Here is a 26,351-nt window from a genome sequence, read left to right as displayed (position 1 = left end):
AGAATCAAGTTGGGGCATGTATATCATATCTCTCCAAGTTGTTACAAATATAGTCCATCCTTGACCGACCCAGACTTTTAGTGAAGATATCGGCTACTTGGTCTTTTGATTTGATATATGTCTCACAAAATGGCAATCAACTTCAGTATGATTGGTTCTTTCATGAAATATTGGATTTGAGGCAACTTGTGTAGTAGCTTGGTTGTCACAAAACAGTTGATGGGTTGGCTAATTGGAGTGTTTACTTCTTGAAGAAAATGCTTTAACCATATCAATTCACAAGTAGCATGAGCCATTGCCTTGTGCTCAACTTCGACACTATTCCTTGCAACCACACTTTGCTTTTTAATTTTCCAAGTGATGAGGTTCCTACATAAGAAAGTACAATAGCCTATAGTATATTTTCTATCCATTGGGGAGCAACACTGAACGAGATGGCAAGTCTAGTGAAATGGAGGTAGATTAGCTTACCTACAAGTCGACTATACCTTGTTGGATGTTCTAACGGTTCCCCCTAACTGTCAATCATCTTCACATTGGGATCCATAGGAGTTTCCACTGGTTTGGATCCCAACAACCCAATTTCTTCTAACACATCTAAAACATACTTTTTCTAAGAGTGGGAGATTCCCCACATTGATTGCGCAACCTCTATGCCCAAGTAATACTTCAATGTTTCTTGGTCTTTGGTTTGAAAATGTTGTTGTAGGAATTGCTTTACTTCATTGATGCCATGTGCATCTTTGCTAGTGATAACAATGTCATCAACGTAAACTGCCAAGATGATATTCCCAGAGGAGGTATCCTTGCTAAACACAAAGCGATCAACACTATATTGTTTCAAACCAAAGTCTTGCACCACACTATTGAATCTGCAAAACCAAGGAATTAGGAACTGTTTTAGACTATAAATAGCCTTTCTAGTGGTGAGAAAACGGTTTGTTGGTTTAAAACCAAACCAAATAGACCGAACTTTCCAAAACCGAACTAATATAATTGGAGACCGATCTGAAACCGAAGTTTGGTTCAACCGAACCGAATTTTTTTTCAGTTAATTTGGTTGGTTTGATTAAACTGAACTTCAAATAGGTGGGTCATTTACAAAGACCTGTTATAACTTCAAAAAATTGAACATAAATATCAATTTGCATAGAATTGTTATCAATATTCATTGCTTCATAATTTCTACGACATGAGGAAACAATTAGGAATTTAGGAAATTACTAATATCAAATTTTCGGTTAATTCCCAGTTCGGCAGCCGAATTGGGAAGAGAGGAAGACTAACTAACAAAGGGGAAGGGAATTTAACCGAACTGCTAAATACAATAACCGAAACCGAAACCCGAACTTCTTAGGAACCCATGTTTACAACTGAACCAAACCGAATACCTGAACTAACCGACCTGAAAGCACCGAACCCGAAATTTTGGTTCAGTTATTTGGTTTTAACCGAAGTATGCTCACCTCTACTCAACATACATACCTTACTTGTCTCCCCTTGAGCAGCATATCCAGGAGGTTGCTCCATGTACACTTCCTTCAGAAGATCACCATAGAGAAGGCATTCTTGACATCAAGTGTTGAAACAAGGCCCAATCAAAATGAGCAACTACACAGATGAGATCCAATACAGAGCAATTTTAGCCATAGATGATAAGGTTTCAAAAGAATCCACCCTATATGTGTATATCCTTTTAGCAATAGTATGAGGTTTGCACCATTTAGTGCTTCCATCCTAACTGTGTTTTATGGTATAAACCCACCTAACAACCAATGGCCTGCTTCCCAAGAGGCAAGTACGTGTGAGTTTCCAAGTTTGGTTGGATTGAAGAGCATGAAATTCTTCGTCCATCGCCTCTTCTAGTTAGGAGAGCTTGAGAAGAGAGACCTTCCTGGACAGAACACAGCAAGGACATTGAGGACAACAGGGAAACATACCGAGATGGGAATGATTTGTGCAAGCATGCTTACCCATACAAGAGCAATGGGAGATCATGATATGATGGTGATGGAGCTATGGACGGTGAAGACTCAAGTGGAAGGGTCAAAAGCTATAGCCGATGTTATTGTTGATGGAAGCTCTAACTGGTGATCACTGGAAATTGTTGGTCGAAGAGGCTCCTCAATAGTGTGCAAAGCAATAAAAATATCACCAGAGTCAGATGGAGAAGAAGAGAAGGAGATGGTTCATGCCTAGAGAAATAAGGTAGATTTTCAAAACAGGTAATGTCTGGTACAACAAAGGCCTTGCGAAGGATAGGATATTAGTATTTGTGTCCTTTGTGAGTGCAAGAGTAAGCAAGAAAAACACATCTAATGGAACAAGGGTCAAGTTTGTCATGGTTGGAACCTAGTTTATGAACAAAGCACACAACCAAACACCTGAGAAGGAAGGGAGAAAGGAGAAATAGAAGGAAACAAGACAAAGAAAGGAGATACACCATTGAGAATTGAGGAAGGCATTCGATTTATGAGGAAACATGATGTGAGAATTGTGTTACTCCAATAAGTTTTAGGAATGAGCATTTGAATCAACAAAGCATGAGTAATTTCTATCATATGATGATTCTTCCACTCTGCTACCCCATAAGAACCTTGGTGCATACACCAATTGATTTCTTATCTCAAGATGAAAAGATAGAAATGTAGAGAATAATTTTGAGTTTTCCTTCACTAAGTAAATCCATGCCATTTTGGAATAATCATCAATAAATGTTAATTATAAAAAAAAAATCATCAATAAATGTTACAACATATTTGAACCCATTATAAGAAGACAAGACTTGGACCCCAAACAACTAAATGAACGAAAACAAAAGGACTTGGTTTCTTGTCACACTCCAACTGTGTGACAGACTCTAATGTCGGAGTCATCGACTTAACATTACAAAGGATGGCCAAGATGATAGTGCCATTGATGTGGGGTAAGGGAAGTATGGAGAGCCTTCTGTGGACCATGATCTTCTAGATAGTACAATCCTCCCACTTCATGACTGCCATCAATTGCCTTCTTCATCTTGAGATCTTGAAATACACAATAATAGGGTAGAAAGTTACTAAGCAATGAACAATGATTTAAAAGGTGTGCCTAGGCGCTTAGGTGAGGCATATTTTAAGGTATGCACTTCGCCTATGTCCTAGGTGCAACACTTTCAAAAGGCGTGCGCTTAGGTGTGTGCCTGGTGCGCCTTGCGCTTCCTAAGCATGCACCTTTTTAATTTTTTGCATATTTTGTTCTTTTTTGAACCTAATGGCTGGGCCAGGGGCTTGCATATTTTGTGAACCTAATGTTGTTCATTCATTCATCCTAGTAAAATATCTTCTTAAAAGACAATTAATATTATAAAATCATTTATTTTAGTGTAAGGATTAAGATTTTAAGACCCTAACATGGATTTGTTTGGACTTGCCTCAAGGGGTTTGGTACAAAGGTGGCTCGTAGAATCAGGAATGCAAGATTTTTTACATCACGTTAGCTATTTGAAGTAATGCAGTTGAGGAAAAAAGATATTGTAGGTTTTACATGCTTGAAAATGTTTTTTATGTTAGATTTTATTTTTAAATTTTCATTTGAATGCGCTTTACATGTTATGTTTATGTATTTTAATTTTAGATAATAGGTTTTTTAGAACATTTATTTTAAAATTTAAATTTATATTTTTATTAATAATATGTTTAATATTTTTTGATATTTTTTTTTTATTTTTTTTGCATTTTTGTATTTTTGCGCTGTGCTTTAAAAAGGTGTATGCCTTGCCTTGCGGCTCGGGCACAATTTCCGCTTGCACTTTTTTGTGCCTTGCTCTTTCAAAGCAGTGGCAATAAAGAGCTTGTGTATGTTTACTAACAGATAAGAGACTAAAGGGAAACTTAGGTACATAGAAAACAGTGTAAAATAAGGTCAGAACCAAGAGACACATTACTAGTACCAGTAATGGAAGAAAAAGAGTTGCTAACCAAAGTAACGGTCTAGGGTGTGGAGGTTGGAGAACACAAATAAGTCTAAGGAGCCGGTCGTATGGTCTGAAGCTCCAGATTCAATTATCTAGGAAGAAGACTTGAAATTGGAAGCAAGGCAAGTTGTACCTGATTTCACAAGGGTGGCAGTGGTAGTACCAGAAGTAGACTGACAAAACCTCTCATACTCCTCTCGTGTGATGGAGACTGTCTCTTTGTCCTTGCCATCACTGAGAGCAGACGTCCTTGGTGATGCCATGAGTACCAAGATCATCTCCTACAATAGCATGGTTAGCCCAAGTAGATGGGGGACCATATAAGTCATAGCCGAAGTTAACTGTGTGACCCTCTCTACCACAATGTAAGCATTCACAAACTGATTCACATCCACCACCATCTCTAGCCCCAACCCTTGTACCTCCTACTTCCCCCACCACAGCCACCTCTAGGTTCATGACCAAAACCTCTTGTAGCATCTCCACCTCGGCACTTAACTCCTTGACCTGCAAACCCTCTTCTAGAAATTAATAAGGCTGATCTATCTGAGGTACGAAGCATGGTTACTATGAGGAGTTGAAGCTCTCCTTATATGGGAGAAAACTTCAGATAGGAGGGGAGATCACTGTTGCCCAAAATTTGAGCCATCACCAGTTCATACTCAGACTTCAAACCTAATAGAAATCTTGCAACATCAAGATGGTCCCCCTGTTCTTGTTGCACCTTCAAGTCAGTGGATAGGGGCTGATAGACGGTAAGCTTATTTGTCAAGTTCTTCAATGAAGCTTAATACTCTTCAACACTTATATCCCCTTGTTGGTGAGAAAAATAATCTTGGTACAGCTGATATATTCTTGTTACATTATCTTGTCCAGAATATAATTGCTTAGCATGGTTTGAAATCTCCTAGCTGTATCATGGAACATAAGATTCACACTGATGTGTGGTTCTCCATTCTATTCCATAAGTCATGATTTGGGCATTCTGTTGTAGCCAATCATTATATCCTTCTGATCCATTCTTCAACGGACCCTTCTTAATGTACTTAAACTTACCTCTTCCAATAAGAGACACCTTAACTGACTTAGTCAATGGTAGATAGTCAGTACCATTGAATTTTACTGTGGTCAAGTGTGGATTCATTAAGTCTGATTGCACCACCACTGCAGGTTTAGAGTTACCACTTGTTGAGGTCATCGGAAAGTGAAAAAAAGGATTAGTACACACTTTTCTTGAAGACTAAACACAGTTGCACCTACGACATCTACAAATCTGTTCCTCTTCAAATTACCAAGTAGAGGAAGCTTAGCAAACCATCACTAACTCACAAACAGCCACAACTTGAGGCATAAAAGCCTCTTTTTAAAAGTGTCAATCAGTCTATTTTGGTCCCCTTTTGCCTCCTACAAAGAGTAGAGAATATTCTCTACTTTCTAGGGCACAAAAGAAGGGTGTTAACAGTAGCAGTCGAGTGTTAACAGTAGCAGTCGAGTGTTAACTGTAGCATTCAACTGTTTAATGAGCAGTCATCTCTGGTACCATGTGCCAACCTGAAAGGAAAAGAGGAAAAAAAGAGAAGAAAAAGAAGAGAGAAGACGGAAGAAGAAGGGAGGAGATATCAAGAGAAAATCAGTTCATCTCTCTTGACAGCCAATCCTTTATATACTTCTATTCCTTACTGTCAAAATTACAACTTTGCCCAGGGTTACTGTTAACAGTACCAGTCAACTAGCAATAGTAGAAACAATAGGAAAAAAGAAAAAAATTACCCCTGCTGACTAACTTTAATGGAATGCAATCTCATAAATAAGTTAATAATGACTACAAATATGCAAGAAAGCATTATAAAAAAGTTAGGCCAATTCTAGGATTGGGAATTACAAATGTTTGTTTTCCAAAGAAAGAGTGCAAGCTTGACTATTTGATGTCCCTTTTTTTTTGTGGTAACCCATACCGGCACACCACCAGTTGGAAGAAAACTTGTAAAAAAATTTACCCCGCTTCCATCTTTTATTTTATGCCTTTTTTTTTACCCATAGTTAATCATGTTCTATGACAAATATTTTAAGCAACAGCACAACTACAACAAAATACAAATCTATTTAGAATAACACAATGCCTTTTTGGTTCTTTTCATTAGGTGTGATGCTCAATAATGTTTCTTCTTTGGTGTGGTTACATTAATGGCCTTGTATTAAATAGTCACTCCATACTTGGTTTGGAAAGAGAGGTTTGACTCCTAACCATCATCTTTTATTAATTCATTTCCCTATATTATTCTATTCCTGAGTCCTCCATCAGTGAATGACTAAATCTTGATCAGACTTTTGGTCCACAATGCATGCTAGCTTGGATTTTTTCCAACCATGATCTTCCCCATTTGAGCTGGCAAATTGATAATTTTTGGTTGAGAACTAGGTTTCTTCAGGCTATGGGCTGACTGCTATACTCAGAATTTTGGTTGGGCAACCTATAAATGTCACATTACCTGCACTGCCATAACCTCTAGTCTCTGCTACTCCTTGTGCTGGGACAGGGTTCGGCTGAACCTGAACCAGTCAAGCTGAGCAAATTTTAATCACTTTAATTCAGGATAGTTTGTACTACTCTCTAACTATTGGGCATGGTGAAACTTTAATTACTATTGTTATAGTAATTAAGGGCTGGTATCCTGCTCAAGATCTTAGGGAAATGAAGAATCTCTAGGGATGAATGAGGTTTCAATGGTATGGGCTTTCTTTTTTTTTTGGTAAATAATGATATGCACTTTTTGCTCAGAGATTTATGATTGTGCTTTGGTCTGCATTGATTTTATTTTATCCTTTTCTGTTTTTGTCGTATCATAATTGCAAAGTCATCTGAAATTCACTTTGCTGACGTTATGCAGGTCCTATTGATTGGAGGGTCAACAGGTACCATGCTGGAAGCTCTACAAGTTGTTGGTGATTGTCATGATGGCCATTTAAGTGAAGTAAGTTCTTGGAAAGATACTTGTTCACATTTATTTAAGTTCAACTAAAAAGATTTTCAGATGGTATTGCCTACAAAGTGGTGTTGCCAAACTCATATTGGATGTAAAAGTCAAAGTTTCACTGGGTTACTGATTAACTGGTTTAACTGGCGATTTTATTGTTTGACCTGTAATAAGTTAATTCATAAAAAGAACTAGGGAAACAAGGTAAAATTAACCAATTTTCTTATATAAAGTACACCTAGCCAACAGCTAAGTAGGAACCCAGTCACCAAGGTAATAAGGTAAACGCCTATCCCCTACACGTAAGTGCCTTGACAACCATGTTTTCCATCTTTATCCAAGCATTAAGATGCCAAAACTAGTTTTCCCCATTTTGCTTTTATTTTTCTTTCTATTTCATGACATGTTTCACTTGCTTCACTTCATTGCTTTGCTTTTTATATTTGGACATCTTCCAAGTGTTTATAAATGAGATAGCATGGATAAACAAAGACATGATAGCCCTAGGCTTTTTACAATGAAAAATAAATAGCAAAGTCATAAGATAGCTGACCTAAAACATAGAATGCATCCTCAAAAGAGGGGGAAGAATGACAAATATTTATATAAGTATACTAACATAACAAAAGAAAGCAGCCAATAAAGAAACATTTAAACCTGAGTTGGTGTAGAGCAAAATGAGTGCCCTTTCTGACATTCACTGCTCATATGGATATCCCTATTAGTTCAGAATACTATCATATCTAACATGAACAAATCAAATTGTAAGAGTGAATAAAAAAGCATTTCATAGTCTAAGAGAAAAAACTCAGGGTCAACGTTTTTTTCTGTTGATGTAAAAGAAAAAGAGATAAAAAGAATATCTATGTGTTTATGTAGAAAATGGAAATGGAAAAGAATATCTAAATCAAAATGGAAATGAAAAAGGATAAACCCCCACTATAGTGGATGCAGAAAAGATATAGATGAGAGAGAGAGAGTGGTTGAAGCTTAATGAAAGAAATGACACCCTTGAAGGATAATCAGGAAATAAAAAGCTACGCAACTTGTTCCATCAATTGGGTATATTGATGGTCCCAATATACAAATCATACAGTGAGATAGGATATGAATATGTTTTTAAAACTGTATATTGGTGACTAAGGGAAGTTGAGTTACCTTGGAAAGAAAAGCTATTGAAGATCAAGGACTTTGAACAACCTAAATGGGAGTAAGAGAACCTCAGTGTTTTAGATATCCTCTCCCAAATCTCTAAACATCAACCAAACATAAACCAATCCCCCTTAACCACTCAATGATTGTGAACAGAATGAAACCTCTGATGGGTTTTATAAGGGGTGGAAGATTCAGAGGGAGAGAAGACTTGAGGAAAGAAAGACTGGTAGATGGGGTAGGCAGTTTTGGGATGGACGGTTGGTTGGAAAGAAGAGAAGAATGGCATTTTGACAGAGTTGGAAAGACTCGATACAGAAAACAAAAAGGAGAAAGGAAAAGCTCATTTGCAGAAAAAGCTCAACTGTTGTCATGGTAGTCTGAGGGGAAAGTCAGTTTAAAAGATGGCTCTGAATGTTTTTACTTAATACTGGAGGGAAGAGAGATGAAAAGATTGCAGTTCCTGGAGGCCTGTATTGTTGGGATGATGGAGACAAAGTATTCAGTGGAAGACTTGCAACAATGAGTCTCAAAATGTTGGGGGTGTCACGATAGGTGTGACCAACAGTACCACTGGTACCGTAGTTCTGAAAACTGGAATACAATGTGTTTGCTTTCTAGAAGAATCTATTACTACTACTTTACTCAATCGTGGCTGTAGTTCTGAAAACTGGGATTATATCACTGTCAAAGGGTGTTGATGAAGTGTCCTTCAATTATCATGCAGTTCCACTGCCTTTGCATTGATTGAATAGTTCAATAGTGTTACTTCTGTATAGTTTCATTTTTAACATATCTTACCACTAGATAAGCTTTCACTGGAAAGCTATCTATCCCTTAGCATGGCATAATCATATATTAACATATATGTACAGCACTATGCATGAACCAGGCATGAGTATGCTGATAGTTACTACATTATGCATGTTTTTGGTTTATACTGCATTTCTAAAGTGTCCGGCCTGCATGCTTTATTAGACCTCATACATTGTCACATGGAATTTATGTAGGTTCATAACTTGGTGTGATTGATCAAAACTCGTTGTGCATCAAACCTGCAATAAATTTTTCTCTCATTTTGTTTTTGTTCCAGAGCTTTGAAGGGAACAATGGTTACATAGCTCCTTCTTATGAAGAGGGTGCTTCATCAGGGAACGGGTTAAAGATGAAACTTAAAGAGTTTCACAAGAGGTATATCATTTTGGGATTCTGTGATTTTGGAACTGTCTACTCTGTTTTCATAATTTCTAAATGCATTGAATTCTGGATTCTTTGTGCAGCACTGCATCTTTCACTGCACTGGATAGGAATTACCTTACACCATTCTTTACTACTCAAAATTGGGATGAAGAAGAAGATAATGGTATGTTTAGGATCATCCTTCCAGATCAATCTTACCTTCAGAATTGTTCTAACAGCATGTAGCTTGAGTTAGTTGAATGACATTTTGGAGAACCTTAGATATATATTCTGATGTGCTCAGTAATTGTACCTTTTCTAACTCATCTACCCATATTACTTGACAACTTGATTTTGATAACCTGGAAGCTATATTTTGTTTCAAATTACAAGTCAGTCCTGGAAGCTTTCTGGTCTTCTTTTACTCTGGCTGTCATTTTCTGGAAAAATTGGTCCTAGATACCATTCCAGGTAAGTAAGCTATAAATATGGTTCAATCTACCTTGAGTGTTTTTTTAACACAGAATTTCCTTGTGTCCCAAGGAAGATCCAATAATTTAAATCCAAATTACAATCTATGTGAGGAGGGTGTCTGGTCTTACCTCATAAAATCCTTACTTACAATATTCAACTCTGCCACCGAATTAGCCATTGTGGAGGACATTGGGCCTTACCCTAATGGCATACAACTCTTTACTACAAAATGTTATTAACCCAGGGCAGGAATTTCAGCCCTGTCTACATTAGATATGCCCTTCAAAGAAAAGTAGTAATTCCGAATAAGACATAAATCTCATGTTTTCTTGGTGAAAATTCACCGACATGTTTATATTTTCAATTAATGCCATATCCTCCACATGATCCATTGTTGGTGAGAATTCTGACCAATTATTACACCGAAACCAAACAGAACTTTTGCATACTTCTCATCATGTAAGTCATAGCAGATTGTTAATGGCAGTTACCAATTCTATCTATCTTTCCAGCCCCTGTGTATTCCCTGTAAAAAGTTCCATATATATTCCCCAAGTAGACTTGTTACATTTGACTTGAACTTCCAACCTAGTTAACAGTTGGGCAAAGTAATTTTCCACACCAATATATTTAGGGGTCATTGCTTGGTGAGTAGGTAAAATTCTATATTAGGGCTGATAAAGAAAAACCTCTATATTGGGCTGGCAAGCATGTGAATGCAAGTTCCAAGTCTGAAAATGGCCACCATGCAAAAAATTCCTGAGGTTAGGTGCATTTCCAATAGACCTCCCAAGACCCCAGAAAGGTAGCATAAAAAATCTGCCATTAGAATACATTCTAAGGATTATATTACAAAATACAAGCACTAGGATCCTGTAGTCACCTTGGAAATCATGGTTATTGTTACTTATGATGCTGCCTTTATTACAATAAATTTGAAATAAATGTATTAGGCCAATTAGCCTGGTTAATAGCTTGTATAAGATCATTGCAAAAGTGTTGTCTATGAGGTTGAAGAAGGTATTGCCCGATATCATTGCACACTATCAAGGAGCATTTGTGAGTGGGAGACAAATTATTGATCAGATTTTAATTGCTAATGAGAGTGTGGAGAACTTTAAGAGGGATAAGAAGAAGGGAGTGGTTTGTAAGTTGGACTTGGAAAAGGCTTATGACTTGGTGGACTGGGATTTCTTGACGAGAGTTTTGACTAAATTTGGGTTTGGGGCTAGATGGTGCAAGTGGATCATGGGTTGTGTCTGGAGTTGTCATTATTCAATACTAGTGAATGGGACAGTGGTAGATTTCTTTCCAGCCAGTAGGGGTATAAGACAAGGAGACCCCCTGTCTCTTTTCTTGTTCATTCTAATTGCGAAGATTTTGGGGAAACTGATCCACAGAGCAGATGATAGGGGGCTCATTAGAGGCTAGAGAGTTGGGAGGGTGGAAACCCCCCTCACTCACCTACAGTTTGCTGATGACACGATTCTATTTTGTGAAGGCGGTAATGTGAGCTTGATCAGGAACTTGAAGTTGGTGATACAATTGTTTGAGCAAATGTCTAACTTGAAGGTTAACCTCGGGAAAAGTTGTATAGTGGGGGTGAACCTGGAGGAGGGAGAGCTAAGGGAGAGTGCTGAACTGTTGGGGTGTGAAGTTTCGGGGTGGCCGTTGAACTACTTAGGGTTGCCATTAGGTGATAATCCCATGTGAGAGAGCTTTTGGAACCCGGTGGTGGAAAGGTTTGAAAAAAGACTGGTATCCTGGAAAAAGAACTACCTCTCTCTCGGTGGAAGAATTATACTAATTAAGGCCACGCTTGCTAACTTACCCATCTTTTTCCTATCGGTGTTTAAAATCCCAGTGAAGGTCGCTAACAGATTAGAGAAGTTTATGAGAGATTTCCTGTGGGAGCCAGGAGAGGAGAAGAGGGATCACAGAGTTAGCTGGGAGATAGTGTGTAGGAGTAAGTCTTGTGGTGGTGTGGGGCTTGGGAGTATCAGGAGAAGGAATATGACTCTGTTGGGGAAGTGGTTGTGGAGGTTCTCTATGGAGAAGGAGAAGCTATGGGCTAAAATAGTGGCAAGTATACATGGGCTGGAGGACAATGGATGGGACGCTGGAATCAGAGCTAGGACCACAAGCAACTCTCCTTGGAAAGCCATTCATGACCTGCTACCAGTTTTCTTCCCTAATATCAGGTATGACTTGAATTCCGGTAATTCCATAAAATTTTGGGAACAAACCTGGGTGGGGAGCGCCCCTTTAAAGGATCAATTTCCTTCTTTGTATGCTCTATCTGATTTGAAAAATGAGCCAATCTCGTCTTTCATCACCCCGTCCTCTTCCACTTCTGGGATTGGGTGGAACTTGGGTTTAAGAAGGGATTTGAGGGACTCAGACCTTGATAATATTTTGAGCCTTATTGCACTTCTTGATAATGCTGTCTTAGACCCCACTAGGGAGGACTCTAGAATTTGGACACTTACCCCCAATGGCATCTTCTCTTGTGCTTCGTTCTTCAAAATCTTAAGTCAGTCCACCAGTCCTACCTTCCTCCCTTTCCCTGTTGGTGTGGTTTGGTGCAGAGCAATACCTCCTAGGGTTGGTAGTTTTTGTTGGGAAGCTTATCTGGAAAGAATTAACACTGGTGATCTACTCCAAAAGAAGAGACCCAATACTTGTTTGTCACCTCAGTGGTGTGTTCTATGTAAAGCGGATGGGGAGACTGGTTTTCACTTACTGGTGTCTTGCCACTTTGTGAGGTCAATTTGGGATTGGGCTTCCTCCTTATTTAGACGCAGTTGAAATCCCCCATCAGACTTGCAGGGTCTTTTCTCCCCCACCTTTTTCAGGTGGCGAATAAAAAGGGGAAGGATAATGTGGAGAGGACTAAGGGCTGCAGTATGTTGGACATTGTGGGAGGAAAGAAACTCTAGGATATTCTCATACATATTAGGGCGGTACAGTGGCTGAAATATTTGAAACTATTCACAGATTACACTGTGGATGACATGTTGAGGAAGTGGGGTGAAATTGCAAATTGCAAATTGCACACAGACCAAGTCAGTAATGAAAGTGGTTTGGACTCCCCCACCTAGAGGATTCTTGAAATTAAACGTTGATGGATGCAGTAGGGGAAATCCGGGGCAATCGGGGATTGGAGGTGTTTTTAGGGACGAAAGTGGGGTCATCTCTGCCATGTTCTATGGCCCAATTGGAGTGGGTGACTCCCTTAGAGCTGAGATCCTTGCAGTTATGGAAGGAGTTCGAAAAGCTAAGGAGTTGAACATCAAGAAACTCATAATTGAAGGGGATTCAGAGGTGGTGATAGGATGGCTGTCTAAAGATCAAAATGGGTTATGGAAGTATAACAATGAGAGGAGGAAATTCATGTGGCCGGTGCAGGAGATGGAAGTTAAGACATGTTGGGTTAAAAGATCGGCTAATTCCCTAGCTGACGGTTTAGCTAAACAAGGGGCAGAAAGGAATTCACTGTTTTGGGCCAAGATGTAACTTTAGTGTATTCTTCTCTTTTTCTTCTTTTTTCTTTCTTTTATGAGGCTCTTAGTGACTCTTGGAAGATAAGTGTGTTTATCTTCCTCCTGTAAGTTTTCTACTGATGATTAATGAAAGTGTTATTGATCAAAAAAAAAAAATATATATATGGAAGAAGGATTTGTGGAGGCAACTCAGTGGAGGAAGCTCTTGAAGATAGAGGCAAAAATGTTCCTGTTTGAGGAGTTGAGGATCATGGGGCTTCAAAATCTGAAAATTAGAGAGGCAAAGAAGGCAACAGTTCCTCTGGTTGGATTAGAGGCAATCGAGTGGCTGGAGAACTTTATACAGGAGGCAAGTTTGAAAGGAAAGTAAGAAGTTTCGAAAGAGCTATTGACAAACAATGTTAGGAGGTTTGTGGTAGAATGTAAGAGAAATGCAAAAAGCTCATTTATGGCACTCTTCGAGTTCTATTCAAAACAGGAAAAACAGTTGGTATGCCTTCCTGGAGGGAAAGGAAATTGAGGCTGGAAAGACATTGCTGGTTCTCTAAAGGAGGGGTTGTTGAGGATGAAAATAGAAGAAAAAAAGCTTTCTGGAGAGAGCCTTTAAGGGACGATTCGAGAAGATGCACTGATGTAGTTCCTGAAACAACATACTTCCTCTCTCATAGATTCGTACTTGATGCAAGCAATTCCAACCTGATAGTACACACTGAGTCAGACGAATGGGAAACAAGTGTATGGTTGAAATCAAGAAACAGGTAAGCAACTGGAGAATAGTGGCTGCTTTTTTGGTTCTAATGCTGAGGCTGAAGTCTACCTTCATCTTAACCCCTTATGAAAGTTGCAAGGCCTTACTAGAGCCTCTTGAAAGTGAGTTAGATTATGGAACCTTACACTTCCAAGTTGATTATGGTTATGTGACTGTGTTCAAATGGCCTCCTCTGTCAAAACTCAAAGATTTTTTCCATTATAGATGGGGTGATTGTGTGAGTTATTTGTCTTCCTTTTCACCTATGGAGGCAGGACGTAGCAAGCTCTATTGCAACTCTTTGTGGAGCTCGTTTGGATGGAATCTTTTCGGGAGATCTTCGACTGTCAGCCATTATGCTACGAGGAGTCAAACCTGAGGATATCCCAGGAAGGTGGAAGTGTGGGTGAACAGTCTATCCGTGCTGGTTTAGTTAGCAAACTCTATGGAAGGAGGCTTGAGAGGAAAGGGATGAGTAGATAGAAGGTTGAGTCTTATGTGGCAACTTGGGTGTGGTTGGTGCACAAAAGAATGGAAGTTTCACAAAATTGATTAGGCAATCTCTAAGTAGACCAAAAGTTTTGGAGAGTTTGGAAAAGTCAAAATGTGTTGAACAAAGTTTTAGCCTGGTGGCTGACAAATCCTACGCTCAGGTGGTGGCAGATGGCACCAAAACTTCTATTTCAAATTCCCTTAATTGACACTATAGAAGAAAAAGGTCTCCATGCTTCGTCCGGCCCATGTTCGATGATTGTTGGCATATTATACCAGGACAAATATGACACCCCACACCAGCCGGGTTTTTACAACCATTGCCCATTCGATCCCATGTGTGGGATGACATCAGTTTGGACTTTGTTACTTGTTTGCCGGTCTCAGCAGGGAAGTCCATTATCTGAGTGGTTATGGACAGGCTTTCTAAATACAGCCACTTCATTGCATTATCCCAACCCTATACAGCGTTTCAGTTGGCTTGGATTTTTGTGCAAGAAGTGGCCTGCCTCCATGGGACCCCATAGTCCATTGTTTCAGATTGAGATGCAACTCTCATGAGTAAATTCTGGGCAGAATTCTTCAAGGTCCAAGGTACATATCTTAAGCATTTGATTAGATGCCACCCGCAGACCGATGAGAAAACCGAGGTGGTTAACCATTGGCTAGAGATTTATTTGTGGCGTTTTGTTGAGAAAAGGCCACGTCAATGGGTCAAATGGCTACCTTGGGCCAAATATTGGTATAATACCACATTTCACATCTCTATGGGTATGATCCCTTTAAGGAATTGTATGGAAGGGATCCCCCCTCATTTCTGCCTTACGAGTGGAGATCTACACCTGTAGCTGAAGTGGAAGAACAGCTTATTAATCGGGTTGAGATCATTCAGTTCCTCAAGGCCCATCTGCATCGGTCCCAGAAAATGATAAGGCAAGATGTGATAAGAAGCGCTGGATGGTTGAATTCAAAGTTGGAGATTCTATCTACCATAAACTTCAACCCTATAGGAAAACATCTTTGGCCAGGAGAGCCTAGCAAAAGTTCGCCCCTCGATGCTATGGGCCTTATACTATCCTTGAGCGCATTGGCGCTGTTTCATACAAACTAGACCTACCAGCCACTACCTGGTTGCACCTAGCGTTTCATGTTATTTGCTGAAGCAGAACCTAAACCTAACAATTGCCACTAGCCCACTCTTGACCATGGTTTAAAATGTCCTTAATTTCCCTAATATTTCCATTTCCATGGGTAGCGACACAAAATTTTACCAGGACCAACATATTCTTCAATGAACACTACCGACGCTATGTGGAGTACAAGAGATAGTTTCCACAACATATTTCCATTTCCACTTCCATGTGTAGTAGTATGAAAGTTTACTAGAATCACTCCCTAGTAAACACTACCAACACTATCTAGACTATAAGAGATAGTATTATAACACGAGTTGGTGATTATGTTGTAAATATGTAGAGTAACAATTATATTGCCTGCCTAACTTATACGATTACCACTTTCAGCTAGTTCAATATTCATTTCAAACATGAAGTTAAATATTAGCTTTTATTTGTGTAATAGATTATTTGGTTGATCTATTACAACCTTTTACATTTTCTCTGAGTTTAAATTTTGCTTTAACTCATTGTATCATGAAGCTTTGAATCTTAAGGTTTACAAGGCAACTTTAGAATGTGTTCTTTTATCTATAACCTAAGTTTCTTAGATTTGTTTAATGATTTGGAACAAGATAATAATTTTAAAAGTCATGCCTACGCTTCTTTTATCATTTCATAAAATATAATTCTATATTTTGCATAGTTCACAATGTTTCCACCATGTCTAATAATTTTTACAATATTTCCGACATGTTTCATATATTTGGATGACCAACATTTCCACCAACATCAACATCTTAAACCTTTTTCTTGTCTGATTTCAATGAAGGAGAGCTTCGAGCTAAACCAAAGGAGGTAATTGACTAGCAATGGGTAAACACTTTGCTAAATAGGCTAAGGTGATCTGGACCAATTTACCCAGAGAAGAAGCTACTTGGGAGGACTATTCCACTCTGAGGCAGCAATTTCTTGATCTCAACCTTGAGGACAAGGTTGGTTCCAAGGAGGGGTGAGCTGATAGGATCCCAAGCCCACCAGCCCAAGAAGCACATCAAGGAGAGGGATCACACCCCACATCGTGAAGCCTAGTGATAGGAATCGATCAGCACCCTTGAAGACTTATTTTAGAAAGAAGAAGGCCTTACAACATGCCCTGATATGGCATAGTGATGGTGCTTGGGGTTTGGACCAAATTGAACACCAAGGGGTATTTTTGCCATTTTACAATTTTCTATAGGGTCCAATAATAGGGTTTGATTGTCTATTTATAGTTTGTTCATGTTTAAAATTTCAGTCATTGCATAAGTAGGATTAGAGTTATTGAGTCTTCTTTGAATTGAAATAGGATATGACAACTTGGTTTAAATCCTACTAGGATTATTGAGTCTAAAAGTTTGACTCTTAAGACTATTATGAGTCTAATAGTTTGACTCCTAACACTATAATGAGTCTAACAGTTTGACTCCTAGGATTATTACGAGTTTAGAGTCTATAGATATGTATGGACGTTTTACACAAAAGGTAATGAAGTTTATTGAGTTTTCTTCAGCTTATGCTTACTATGGTGGGTGGTTCCCATGCCCTAGAGTGATTCTAGGCACCCTGTGAGTGATTCCAAACATTTTCTCTCCTATTTCTCTCCCTATTTTCTCTCTTATTCCTTCAGGAAGCCATTACAGCCATCAACAACCATAAAATTCTGATAAAAGAAGACCAGTCAACATTCTCTAAGGACTAAAACTAAGCTGGTCTTACATCAATTTCGTATCAGATTTAATGGTTTATTCACTATGTTCTCACAAAGTGACCAATTCTATAGGCCTAGGTATCTTCTAAACAATCTTATAGGTGTAGAATCAATGATAATTGGGTTTCTGAACCATATGAAGGGTCTTTGGTTGATTCATTTGAGAAGATGGTGGAAGAAAACAGATCTAATAATGTTGACTATGGGAGTAAGGTTTTCAAACATTTTAGAAGAGAAAGGGAAATACCAGATTTCAAAGGAGGTAATGATCTGCAAGCATTCTTTGATTGGTTTGTTGAACTACAAGAATATTTTGATTGGCATGATATGCTTGACAAACAAAGGATTATATTTGCGTGCATGAAGCTGACAAGTTATGCTGAAGTATGGTGGAGAACTCTTGAGCAATGACTAGAAAATAGATGCAATGATCCAATTAGTACATGGGTAGAAATGAAGAGGTTTTTGCTAGAAAAATACATCCAATTGGACTTCCATGATGATCTATATATGAGTTGACTTATTTCAAGCAAAAGAAGAAGCAACAGTTTACAACGAAGGACTTGAAGCCACTGGGAAGAAGGTAAAATGTTGAAAAGAAAGTAGATGATTCCTTGCATGTTGATGCCTATCCAAGAGTTGGAGTTGAGGATGAAGCTAAAGAAGTTGTAGATATTAAAAATCAAGCGGGTGCAATCCAAGAAAAAAACAGAAATTCTTGGAGTTTCCAACACCCCTGATGAGCTTGAGGTTAATGATCAAGAAGAAATGGAAGTGGAGAAAGTTAAAGATATTCAGGTGCAAGATACAAATGTGCTGATTGTAGTAGATCCTAGTACAGAAGTGACTTTACGTTACAAGTTCAACTAGAACTAATTCAAAAGTTACAACATGACAGCAGAAAGTTCCACCAACATCAACAATGGAAGGAGTCCTAGAATTTGTTGAAGAACCAAGGATAGAAAAACACATAGAGATGGCGATTCCTAAGCTAGAAGTTGAAGGAAAAATTCCAAATGTTGCAGCTGAGAATTTGGATAAGCAAGGGCAAGATTCATCACAAAGGTTGGTTGATGAATTAAGTGTTCAAGAAACTAATGTTATTGATGATTTAACAAAGATGGTTTTCCTAAAGGTGTGTATAAGAAGCTCCACTCAAAGAGTGCAGGACCTTACAAAATCATCAAGACGATAAGTTCTAATGCCTATGTTCTATAGTTGCTAGATGACATGGGAATTACTCCTATCTTCAACGTTGAGGACTTAACTCCTTATCATGGACATGTGGATTCTTTAAAGACTCCTAGACCTAAGTTGCCAACTATTGCAGCTCCAAATGATCCAAAGGATGTTTTAGATGAGGAAATAATATCTATTGCTATGGGAGGGTATCAAAACTTCCATCATCTCAACCTAGATCTTTATGAAAGGTACCATGCTTGTAACTCATCAGGGTTGAGTTCTTTCAAGTTGGGGAGAGATGATAGGAATCGATCAACACCCTTTAAGACTTACTTTAGAAAGAACGCCTTACAACAGGTCCTGATATGGCATTGTGAAGATATATCTTGATGTACATTATTAGAGTAGTCCTTGTTGTCCAATATCGTATTCTTATTATTTTATTTGTTCTTTTTATCTTTCAGCCCTGTAAGGGCATTCTTGTAACTGTACATATCATTCCTGTAAAGATGAATGGACAGAACTATGGGATGTGGAAGTTCCACTTCGACTTTTATGTTGAAGGAAAGGGCTTAGAAGGATATCTAAATGGAACGGTCACCAAACCAACTGAGACCGAGGCCAAAACTTTACAACAATGGAAGTTGGATAATGGTAAACTTGTTTCTTGGATTCTGAGTTCTATTGATTATCGTAAATCTGTACCCATGAGGAGAATGAAAATAGCATATGAGATGTACATGTATCTAGAAAAAGTCTATCAACAGTCCAACGTATCTAAACAATATCAGATAGAATCAGAAATATTTTCTTACAGCCAAGGAGATAAGAGGATACAGGAGTATTAGTCTGGCTTTCTTGATTTATGGGCTAAAAATGAGATTGTTCACATTGAACCCTTGGATCCGGTAGAGTGTGGGAAATATCTTCAGAAGCACTTTGAGAAGAGAAAGGTAACTCAGTTCTTGATGAGACTTAGACTTGAATATGAGATAATCAGGTCCAACATTCTGAGTAGGGGAACACTTCCAGATATGGATTCTATTTTAGGGGAACTTCTGAGGGAAGAGACTAGACTTCTCACTGTAGTCGGGTTTGATGGGAAGATGGCTGAAGTTGGGGCTGAAACAACCTTTGTTGCTCATGAGGGTAAGAAACCAACCTCCAAGGACTTCTCCAAAACCCAGTTCTATGAGTGTAAGGGTTTTGGACATATTGCATCTCACTGTAAGAAGAAGAATGTGTGTACCTATTGCAAACAGCATGGTCACATCATTCCAAACTATCCAGTCCGACCAGCTAAGGGCTCTTAGAAAAAGACTCAGCCCCGAGCCTATCAGGCAACAGATGGACCAGCAACAGACACTGTATCTACCAAGGGTGAGTCTTCAGTGAAAGGTGAATCAACAGGTGTAATGGATGAAGAAAGGGCTCGGCAACTGGTATCTTTTGCTATTTCCTCTGCTTTCTCTGCTATTGGCTTGTCTAGTAAGTTCTCTGCATATTGTTCTTCCCCTTCACATGCTTGGATTATAGATTCAGGTGCCACCAACCATATGACAGGAGTCTACCTCAATCACCCAATCCCTTTCACTAAAACTCACCATAAACATATTATTACTGCTAGTGGTGAAAAGTTAGACATCATTGGTAGTAATGATATGTCCCTTCAACTGTCACCAACCAGATCCTTCTCTCTCCAAAACCCTCTTAGTACCCAACCTTACTACTAATCTGATTTCTGTTGGCCAACTTGTTGATGAAGGAAATGTTGTCACATTTTCTCATGATGGTTGCTTGATACAGGACCGGTACACTGGGAAGGTGAAAGGGAAGGGGCGTAGGCTGGGCCATCTATTTGTGTTGGAGTTCGAGAAATCTCAATCAGGGGCATCCTCATCTTTACTTAGTTCTTCTTTGTCTGATTCTCTATTGAGTTATAGAAATAATGTTTGGGATTTATGGCATAAACGATTAGGTCATCCATATTCCCAAAAATTAAAATTTTTGTTTGACTCTGGTTTGATTAAGAATAAAATTCCTCCTGTTGATACGTTTGATGTTTCTTGCACTACGTGTTGTTTGAGTAAAAGTCATGTTTGACCATTTCTTCATAGATCTGAACATGCCACTAAACCTTTTGAGATAATACATAGTGATGTTTGGTCTGCTTCTATTACTTCACGATTGGGGTACAAATATTTCGTATTATTTATAGATGATTATACCAGATATACTTGGATTTATTTTTTGCGGCACAAATCAGAAATCTTTGGTGCATTTAAATTGTTTCATACTATGGTGCAAAATCGGTTCAAGTGCAATGTGACTATCCTCCGCTTCGATTCAGGGGGAGAATATAGAGATGGAGACTTCCTAGCATACTCGAGGAGTTATGGAATTCAGTCTCAATGCAGCTGCCCAGACACTCCACAATAGAATGGTGTGGCTGAACAGAAGAATGGACATATTCTTAGTGTTGCGCGGACATTACTACGGGAGTTTCATACTCCAACTTCGTTTTGGGTAGAAGCAGCTAGTACAACCGTGTATTTGATCAATTTTTTCTCATCCTTTGTTCTAGGCAACACTTTTCCCTTCCAAAAACTTTTTGGTTATCCCCCAGATTTATCTACCCTTCATGTTTTTGGTTGTCTTTGTTTTGTTCATCTTCCTGTTCGTGAATGATATAAATTAACTACTCAGTCTGCTATGTATGCCTTTGTGGGATATAGTCCTGACCACAAAGGATTTTTGTATTATGACCATGCTATTTGTCGTATTCGGATTTCTCGGAATGTTGTGTTTCTTGAACATATCTCCTTTGTTGGGGCTACTAGATTGTCTGCTCCTTCAATCTCTGTTTTGCAGGACTTTGACTCAAATGACACTACTATTTCCTCAATTGAGAGAGAACTTCTTGTCTTCACCTGCAAGTGGCTATGTGTCCCGGCTCTTGCGCCTACAACCCCCCTTCCACCCGGTCCAGAGCATTCATCTCAGATATCCTCTGTAAGTGATACCTTGACCCAAGATCCTCCTATTTTAGATGGTAGTTCAGTTATTCCACTTCGTCATTATACCCGTATCTCTCGACCTCCTGACTACTATGTTTTTTCTTCAAACCATAGTTCCTTTTCTGTTGTACTTTCTTCCACAGATATCCCTAGATCTTATCAGCAAGCCATTAGAAGTTCTCAGTGGAAAGAAGCTATGGATGCCGAAATTCAAGCCCTCCATGAGAATGATACTTGGGATCTTGTGCCAGCTCCTCCTGATGCTTCTATTGTTGGAAGCCATTGGGTCTATACGACCAAACTGAAGTCAGATGGTTCTCTTGATCGATATAAGGCCAGATTAGTTGCCCAAGGATACAATTTGAAATATGAGATTGATTACGAAGAAACATTTGCCCTGGTTGCTAAGATCACCACAGTTCGGACTCTTGTGGCCATATCTGTTGTTTATTCTTGGACTATTTACCAATTAGATGTGAAGAATGCTTTTCTACATGAAACCTCCGCTTGGATATTGCTGTGATCCTTCACATGTCTGTCACCTGAAGAAGTCTTTATATGGCCTGAAGCAAGCACCTAGGGCTTGGTTTGAGCACTTCCGGGATGTTGTTATTGCAGCTGGGTATAATAAGAGTTCCTCTGACTACTCCCTCTTTGTTAAGAGAAGACCCTAGGGTATCACTATTCTCCTATTGTATGTTGATGACATGCTTCAAACAAGGGATGATCATGACAGCATTTGTGAGCTGAAGTCCTTACTTCATAACTCATTTCACATGAAGGACCTGGGTCCTCTCACTTCATGGGTTTGGAGGTTCATTGTAGCAGTCGAGGGTTTTTATTTGTCAACAAAAATACGCCTCTGATCTCATCAAACTAGCTGGAATCACTGATGAGAAACATGTTGATACCCCTTGGAGCTGAACGTCAAGCTATCTAAATCCGAAGGCCTCATCCTTCCTAATGCTACCTTGTACCATCAGTTTGTTGGCTCTTTGATCTATCTTACTATGACCAAGCCTGATATTTCACATGCTGTTTAGGTTGTCAGTCAATTTGTCTCTGCACTGCGACAACCTCATATGGCTGTTGTTCGCTGCGTCATCCGTTATGTTGGAGACACAACCTCTCAGCGATTGTTTTTCTCTTCCTCATCATCCATACAGTTGAGGGTTTATGCTGATGCTAATTGGGCTGGTTGCCCTGACACTCGTCGATTCACTACTGGGTGGCGCGTCTTCATGGGTGATTGTCTCATCTCCGGGAACTGCAAGATCTAAGTCTTCTCCTGAAGCCGAGTATAGAGCTATGTCTTCTGCATGTAGCGAGATTGTTTGGCTGAAGTCCCTTTTCATAGATCTTGGTATTTCTCTTCTTATTCCTATCCCTCTGTATGTCGACAACACCAGCGCTATCAAGATCGCATCTAATCCAGTCTTTCATGAGAGAACTAAACATATCGAGGTGGATTGCCACTTTATTAGAGACCTTGTTGCAGTTTCTATATCTCTTCCTCATATAGCCTCTCACATGCAGATTGCTGACATCTTCACCAAGGCCATGACTAAAAGTCGATATCTCATTCTTGTGGGCAAACTGATACTGATGCCTCCACATCAGTTTGAGGGGCAGTGTGAAGATATATCTTGATGTACATTATTAGAGTAGTCCTTGTTGTACAGTATCGTATTCTTATTATTTTATTTGTTCTTTTTATCTTTTAGCCCTGTAAGGGCATTCTTGTAACTGTACATACCTTTTATCTCTTTAGTATAAAAGACTCTTTGGGGTGGGGGTCGACTATTCATGACACCCCTAAATCTGTTTTCTTCTCGCTCTCAATTCAGTTCACAGGCATAGTGATGGTACTTGGGATTTAGACTGAATTGAACATCAAGGGTATTTTTGCCATTTTATAATTTTTCTATAGGGTCCAATAATAGGGTTTGATTGTATATTTATAGTTTGTTTATGTTTAAAATTTCAGAGTTGCATAAGTAGGATTAGAGTTATTGAGTCTTCTTTGAATTGAAATAGGATATAAATAGCTTAGTTTGAGACCTACAAGAATTATTGAGTCTAATAGTTTGATTCCTTGGATTATTATGAGTTTAGAGTCTATAAATATGTATGGATGTTTAACACAAAAGGCAATGAAGTTTATTTAGTTTTCTTCAGCTTATGCTATCTATGGTGAATGATTCCCATGCCCTAGAGTGATTCTAGGCACCCCATAAGTGATTCCATGCATTTTCTCTCTTCTTTCTCTCCTCATTTTCTCTATTATCCTTCAAGAAGCCATTACAGTCATTAACAACCATAAAATTCTGATCAAGGAAGATCAGTCAACATTCTCTAAGAACTAGAAGTGAGCTGGTCCTACATCACCCATGCCCACCCATCAAATTTCTATACGTGAGGAAGACATGTGACCTGCACCAGCATTGGGCTCATGCTCCCTTTGTGAATAAGAGGACAAAGGGAGATCATGCTCCCTTCGTGGTGGGGATATTTTCCCTTTCTTATTTCTTGTTCAGGAGGTAGGGACCCTTGAATGTTGTGGGTAAGTTAGGTAAATACTTTCTTGCCTTGGTCAATGGAAGGAGGACGAACTTTGTGGGTAAGGTAAATAGCTAGAATCTTTGTGGAGCATTTTAAGCCTTTTTTTAGGAGACCCTTGAACTCTAGGCAGATTATGGAAGATCTAGAGTGGCCAAGATTGATTAAGTACTCGATGGCTTGAGAGAAATTTTGGGGAAGAAGAGATAAAGAAAGTGGTTTTGTTGATGGACAGATCTAAAGCCCCAGGTACGAATGGTTTCACTATGGCTTTTTTACCAAGATTGGTTGGATGTGATTAAAGATGATCTCTTTGAAGTTTTGCTAGAGTTTGTAGACAGGCATAGATTTAGGCCAGGAGTCAATGCCACTTTCTTAGCTCTCATCCATAAGAAATCAGGAGCTAGGCACCCTAAGGACTTAAGGCCTATTAGTCTAGTGACTAGCATCTACAAAATCTTGGATAATGTGCTTTCTTTGGGGGTTAGAGAAGTGCATCTATAAATTTATGATCAAATCCTTATTTATAATGAGTGTGTGGAAGATATGAGGAGATTTGGCTGTCAAGGCTTTGTGTGCAAGTTGGATTTAAGGGTGCTTAAATTCTTGCCATTGCTCAGTTTTTGTCAAAGGTGTAGTTAAGGATTTCTTTCATACATGTAGAGGATTAATACAAGGCGACTCTCTGACCCCTTTTCCTTTTCACCCTTGTAGTTGATGTATTTCACCCCTATTGAAATAGGGTATAAAAAAAAGGAGAAATAGTAGACTAAGATGGTTTTGTCACGTGCATAGAAGGCCACCGACAGCTCCAGTTAGAAGAAATGATTTGTTACAAGTGGAAGGGGCTAGAAGAGCTAGGGATAGACCAAAAAGGACATGGGTAGTAGTAAAAAATGATTTTAAGCACTAATAATTTAACAGTGGATATGGCTTTTAGATTGGTGAAAATAGGATTCATGTGGAAGACCCTATATAGTTGGGATAAGGCATGGATGATGATGATGATTCTTTTCCCATTCGTGAAAGTCATTTCGGCATATCCTGCTACAAATTTCTAATACATAGCACAGACAGAGAGCAATTAGTTATGGGTATAAAAAAGGGTGTGATTTAATTGCTACCTGGTTTTTGTATCTTTCCTTTTTCTTATTTGTGGACTTTAGGGTCAGATATGTCTGTTTTCCCAAAAAATCTTGTGCATCTAAGAGCTAACAACCTAGTATTGTTTCTTTCCTTTTTGTCAAACAGATGAGCCGGAAGACGGGAGAGGAGAGGTTTCCCATAGACATCGCTGAATCTGCTTTACTGATCAAATCGCTGATGGTACAGGAAAATTAACACTACAGTGTACTATAAGAACCCTATGCATGTATGTCGCTATAAGATAGACGCATGGATCAGTTGTGACAAGAGCGATGCTCTAATTGCAACCACTTCCCTACATGGCATGTTCATGTAATATCATCATGAATGTTATAAAAAGGAAAATGCAGAGTTGACCGGTTATTAAAAGTATAACTATTCATTGTACATATACTTGAGAAAATTATGTTAGTGTCCTCAAAAAACAGAATACTTGTCATGCTACATGTTGTAATCATGGTTTTAAGCCATCTAATACCAGATAGTTCACCCAACATTGAATTTCATCATCTTTAACATTTCCTGTGTTTCTGGCAATTCATACGTAGCTTAAACTATTAAAATATATGTTTATTATGCATCTATCTATATATTTATAGTCATTTGGGCCCCCTAGTGTGTGCATGCATATTTGTTGGCATGCATCTAGCTGTTGAAAGGGTTTGGCTCATTCCAGTTCTACTGGTTGGACAGAATTTGAATCCGATTTCTACTCCTGGTCCAATTCCCGATTGAACCAAACAAGCGGGGGATAGACCATTTTGATTCTAATTCCCCAGAGATTTTTTTATTCTGAAACGGACCTGCTTAAACAGTGATCTCTTGCACTCTTATTTTCGTATTGGTCTACTTGGTGATCTCTGCATTCTTATTTTTGTATTAGACTACTCGATTGATTTTAAATAAGAGGTTAAGGCCACGTTTGGGAGTGCTTAAGTTAAAAGAAAGTGTTTATTGAATAAGTGCTTGAAAAAGTGCTTATTCGAATAAGCACTTATTTGCATTTGGCACCCAATTTTTTAAGTGCTTATTTTTTAAATAATCACTTATTTTATATTGCATGTTTGGTAGTCTTTTTTTCTAATAAGCACTTAAATAAGCATT

General features: G+C 38.7%; 1 protein-coding gene across 3 annotated transcripts in view; it reads left to right on the top strand.

Moving 5' to 3' along the window:
- Positions 1-25,756, top strand: part of LOC104588542 (sodium/hydrogen exchanger 6) — a 77,435-nt gene extending 51,679 nt beyond the window's left edge. The window contains exons 19-22 of one of the 3 annotated variants that reach the window (XM_010246504.3): positions 6,844-6,927; positions 9,176-9,273; positions 9,363-9,445; positions 25,353-25,756. In XM_010246504.3, coding sequence (XP_010244806.1) covers positions 6,844-6,927; positions 9,176-9,273; positions 9,363-9,445; positions 25,353-25,399 — 312 coding nt within the window. In that variant the 3' untranslated portion in view covers positions 25,400-25,756. Of the gene's footprint in view, positions 1-6,096; positions 6,185-6,843; positions 6,928-9,175; positions 9,274-9,362; positions 9,446-21,396; positions 23,742-25,352 lie in introns of those variants that run through there. The other 2 variants (XM_088896560.1, XM_088896561.1) reach the window with 2 other exon arrangements.
- Positions 25,757-26,351: the final 595 nt, after the last annotated feature.

Source organism: Nelumbo nucifera, chromosome 1 (genome assembly GCF_055504915.1).
Source record: "Nelumbo nucifera cultivar China Antique chromosome 1, China Antique-T2T, whole genome shotgun sequence".
In the NCBI taxonomy this organism is placed as follows: domain Eukaryota; kingdom Viridiplantae; phylum Streptophyta; class Magnoliopsida; order Proteales; family Nelumbonaceae; genus Nelumbo; species Nelumbo nucifera.
Note: the sequence above shows the minus strand (reverse complement) of the source record. Positions and strands in the feature narration are given on the sequence as shown.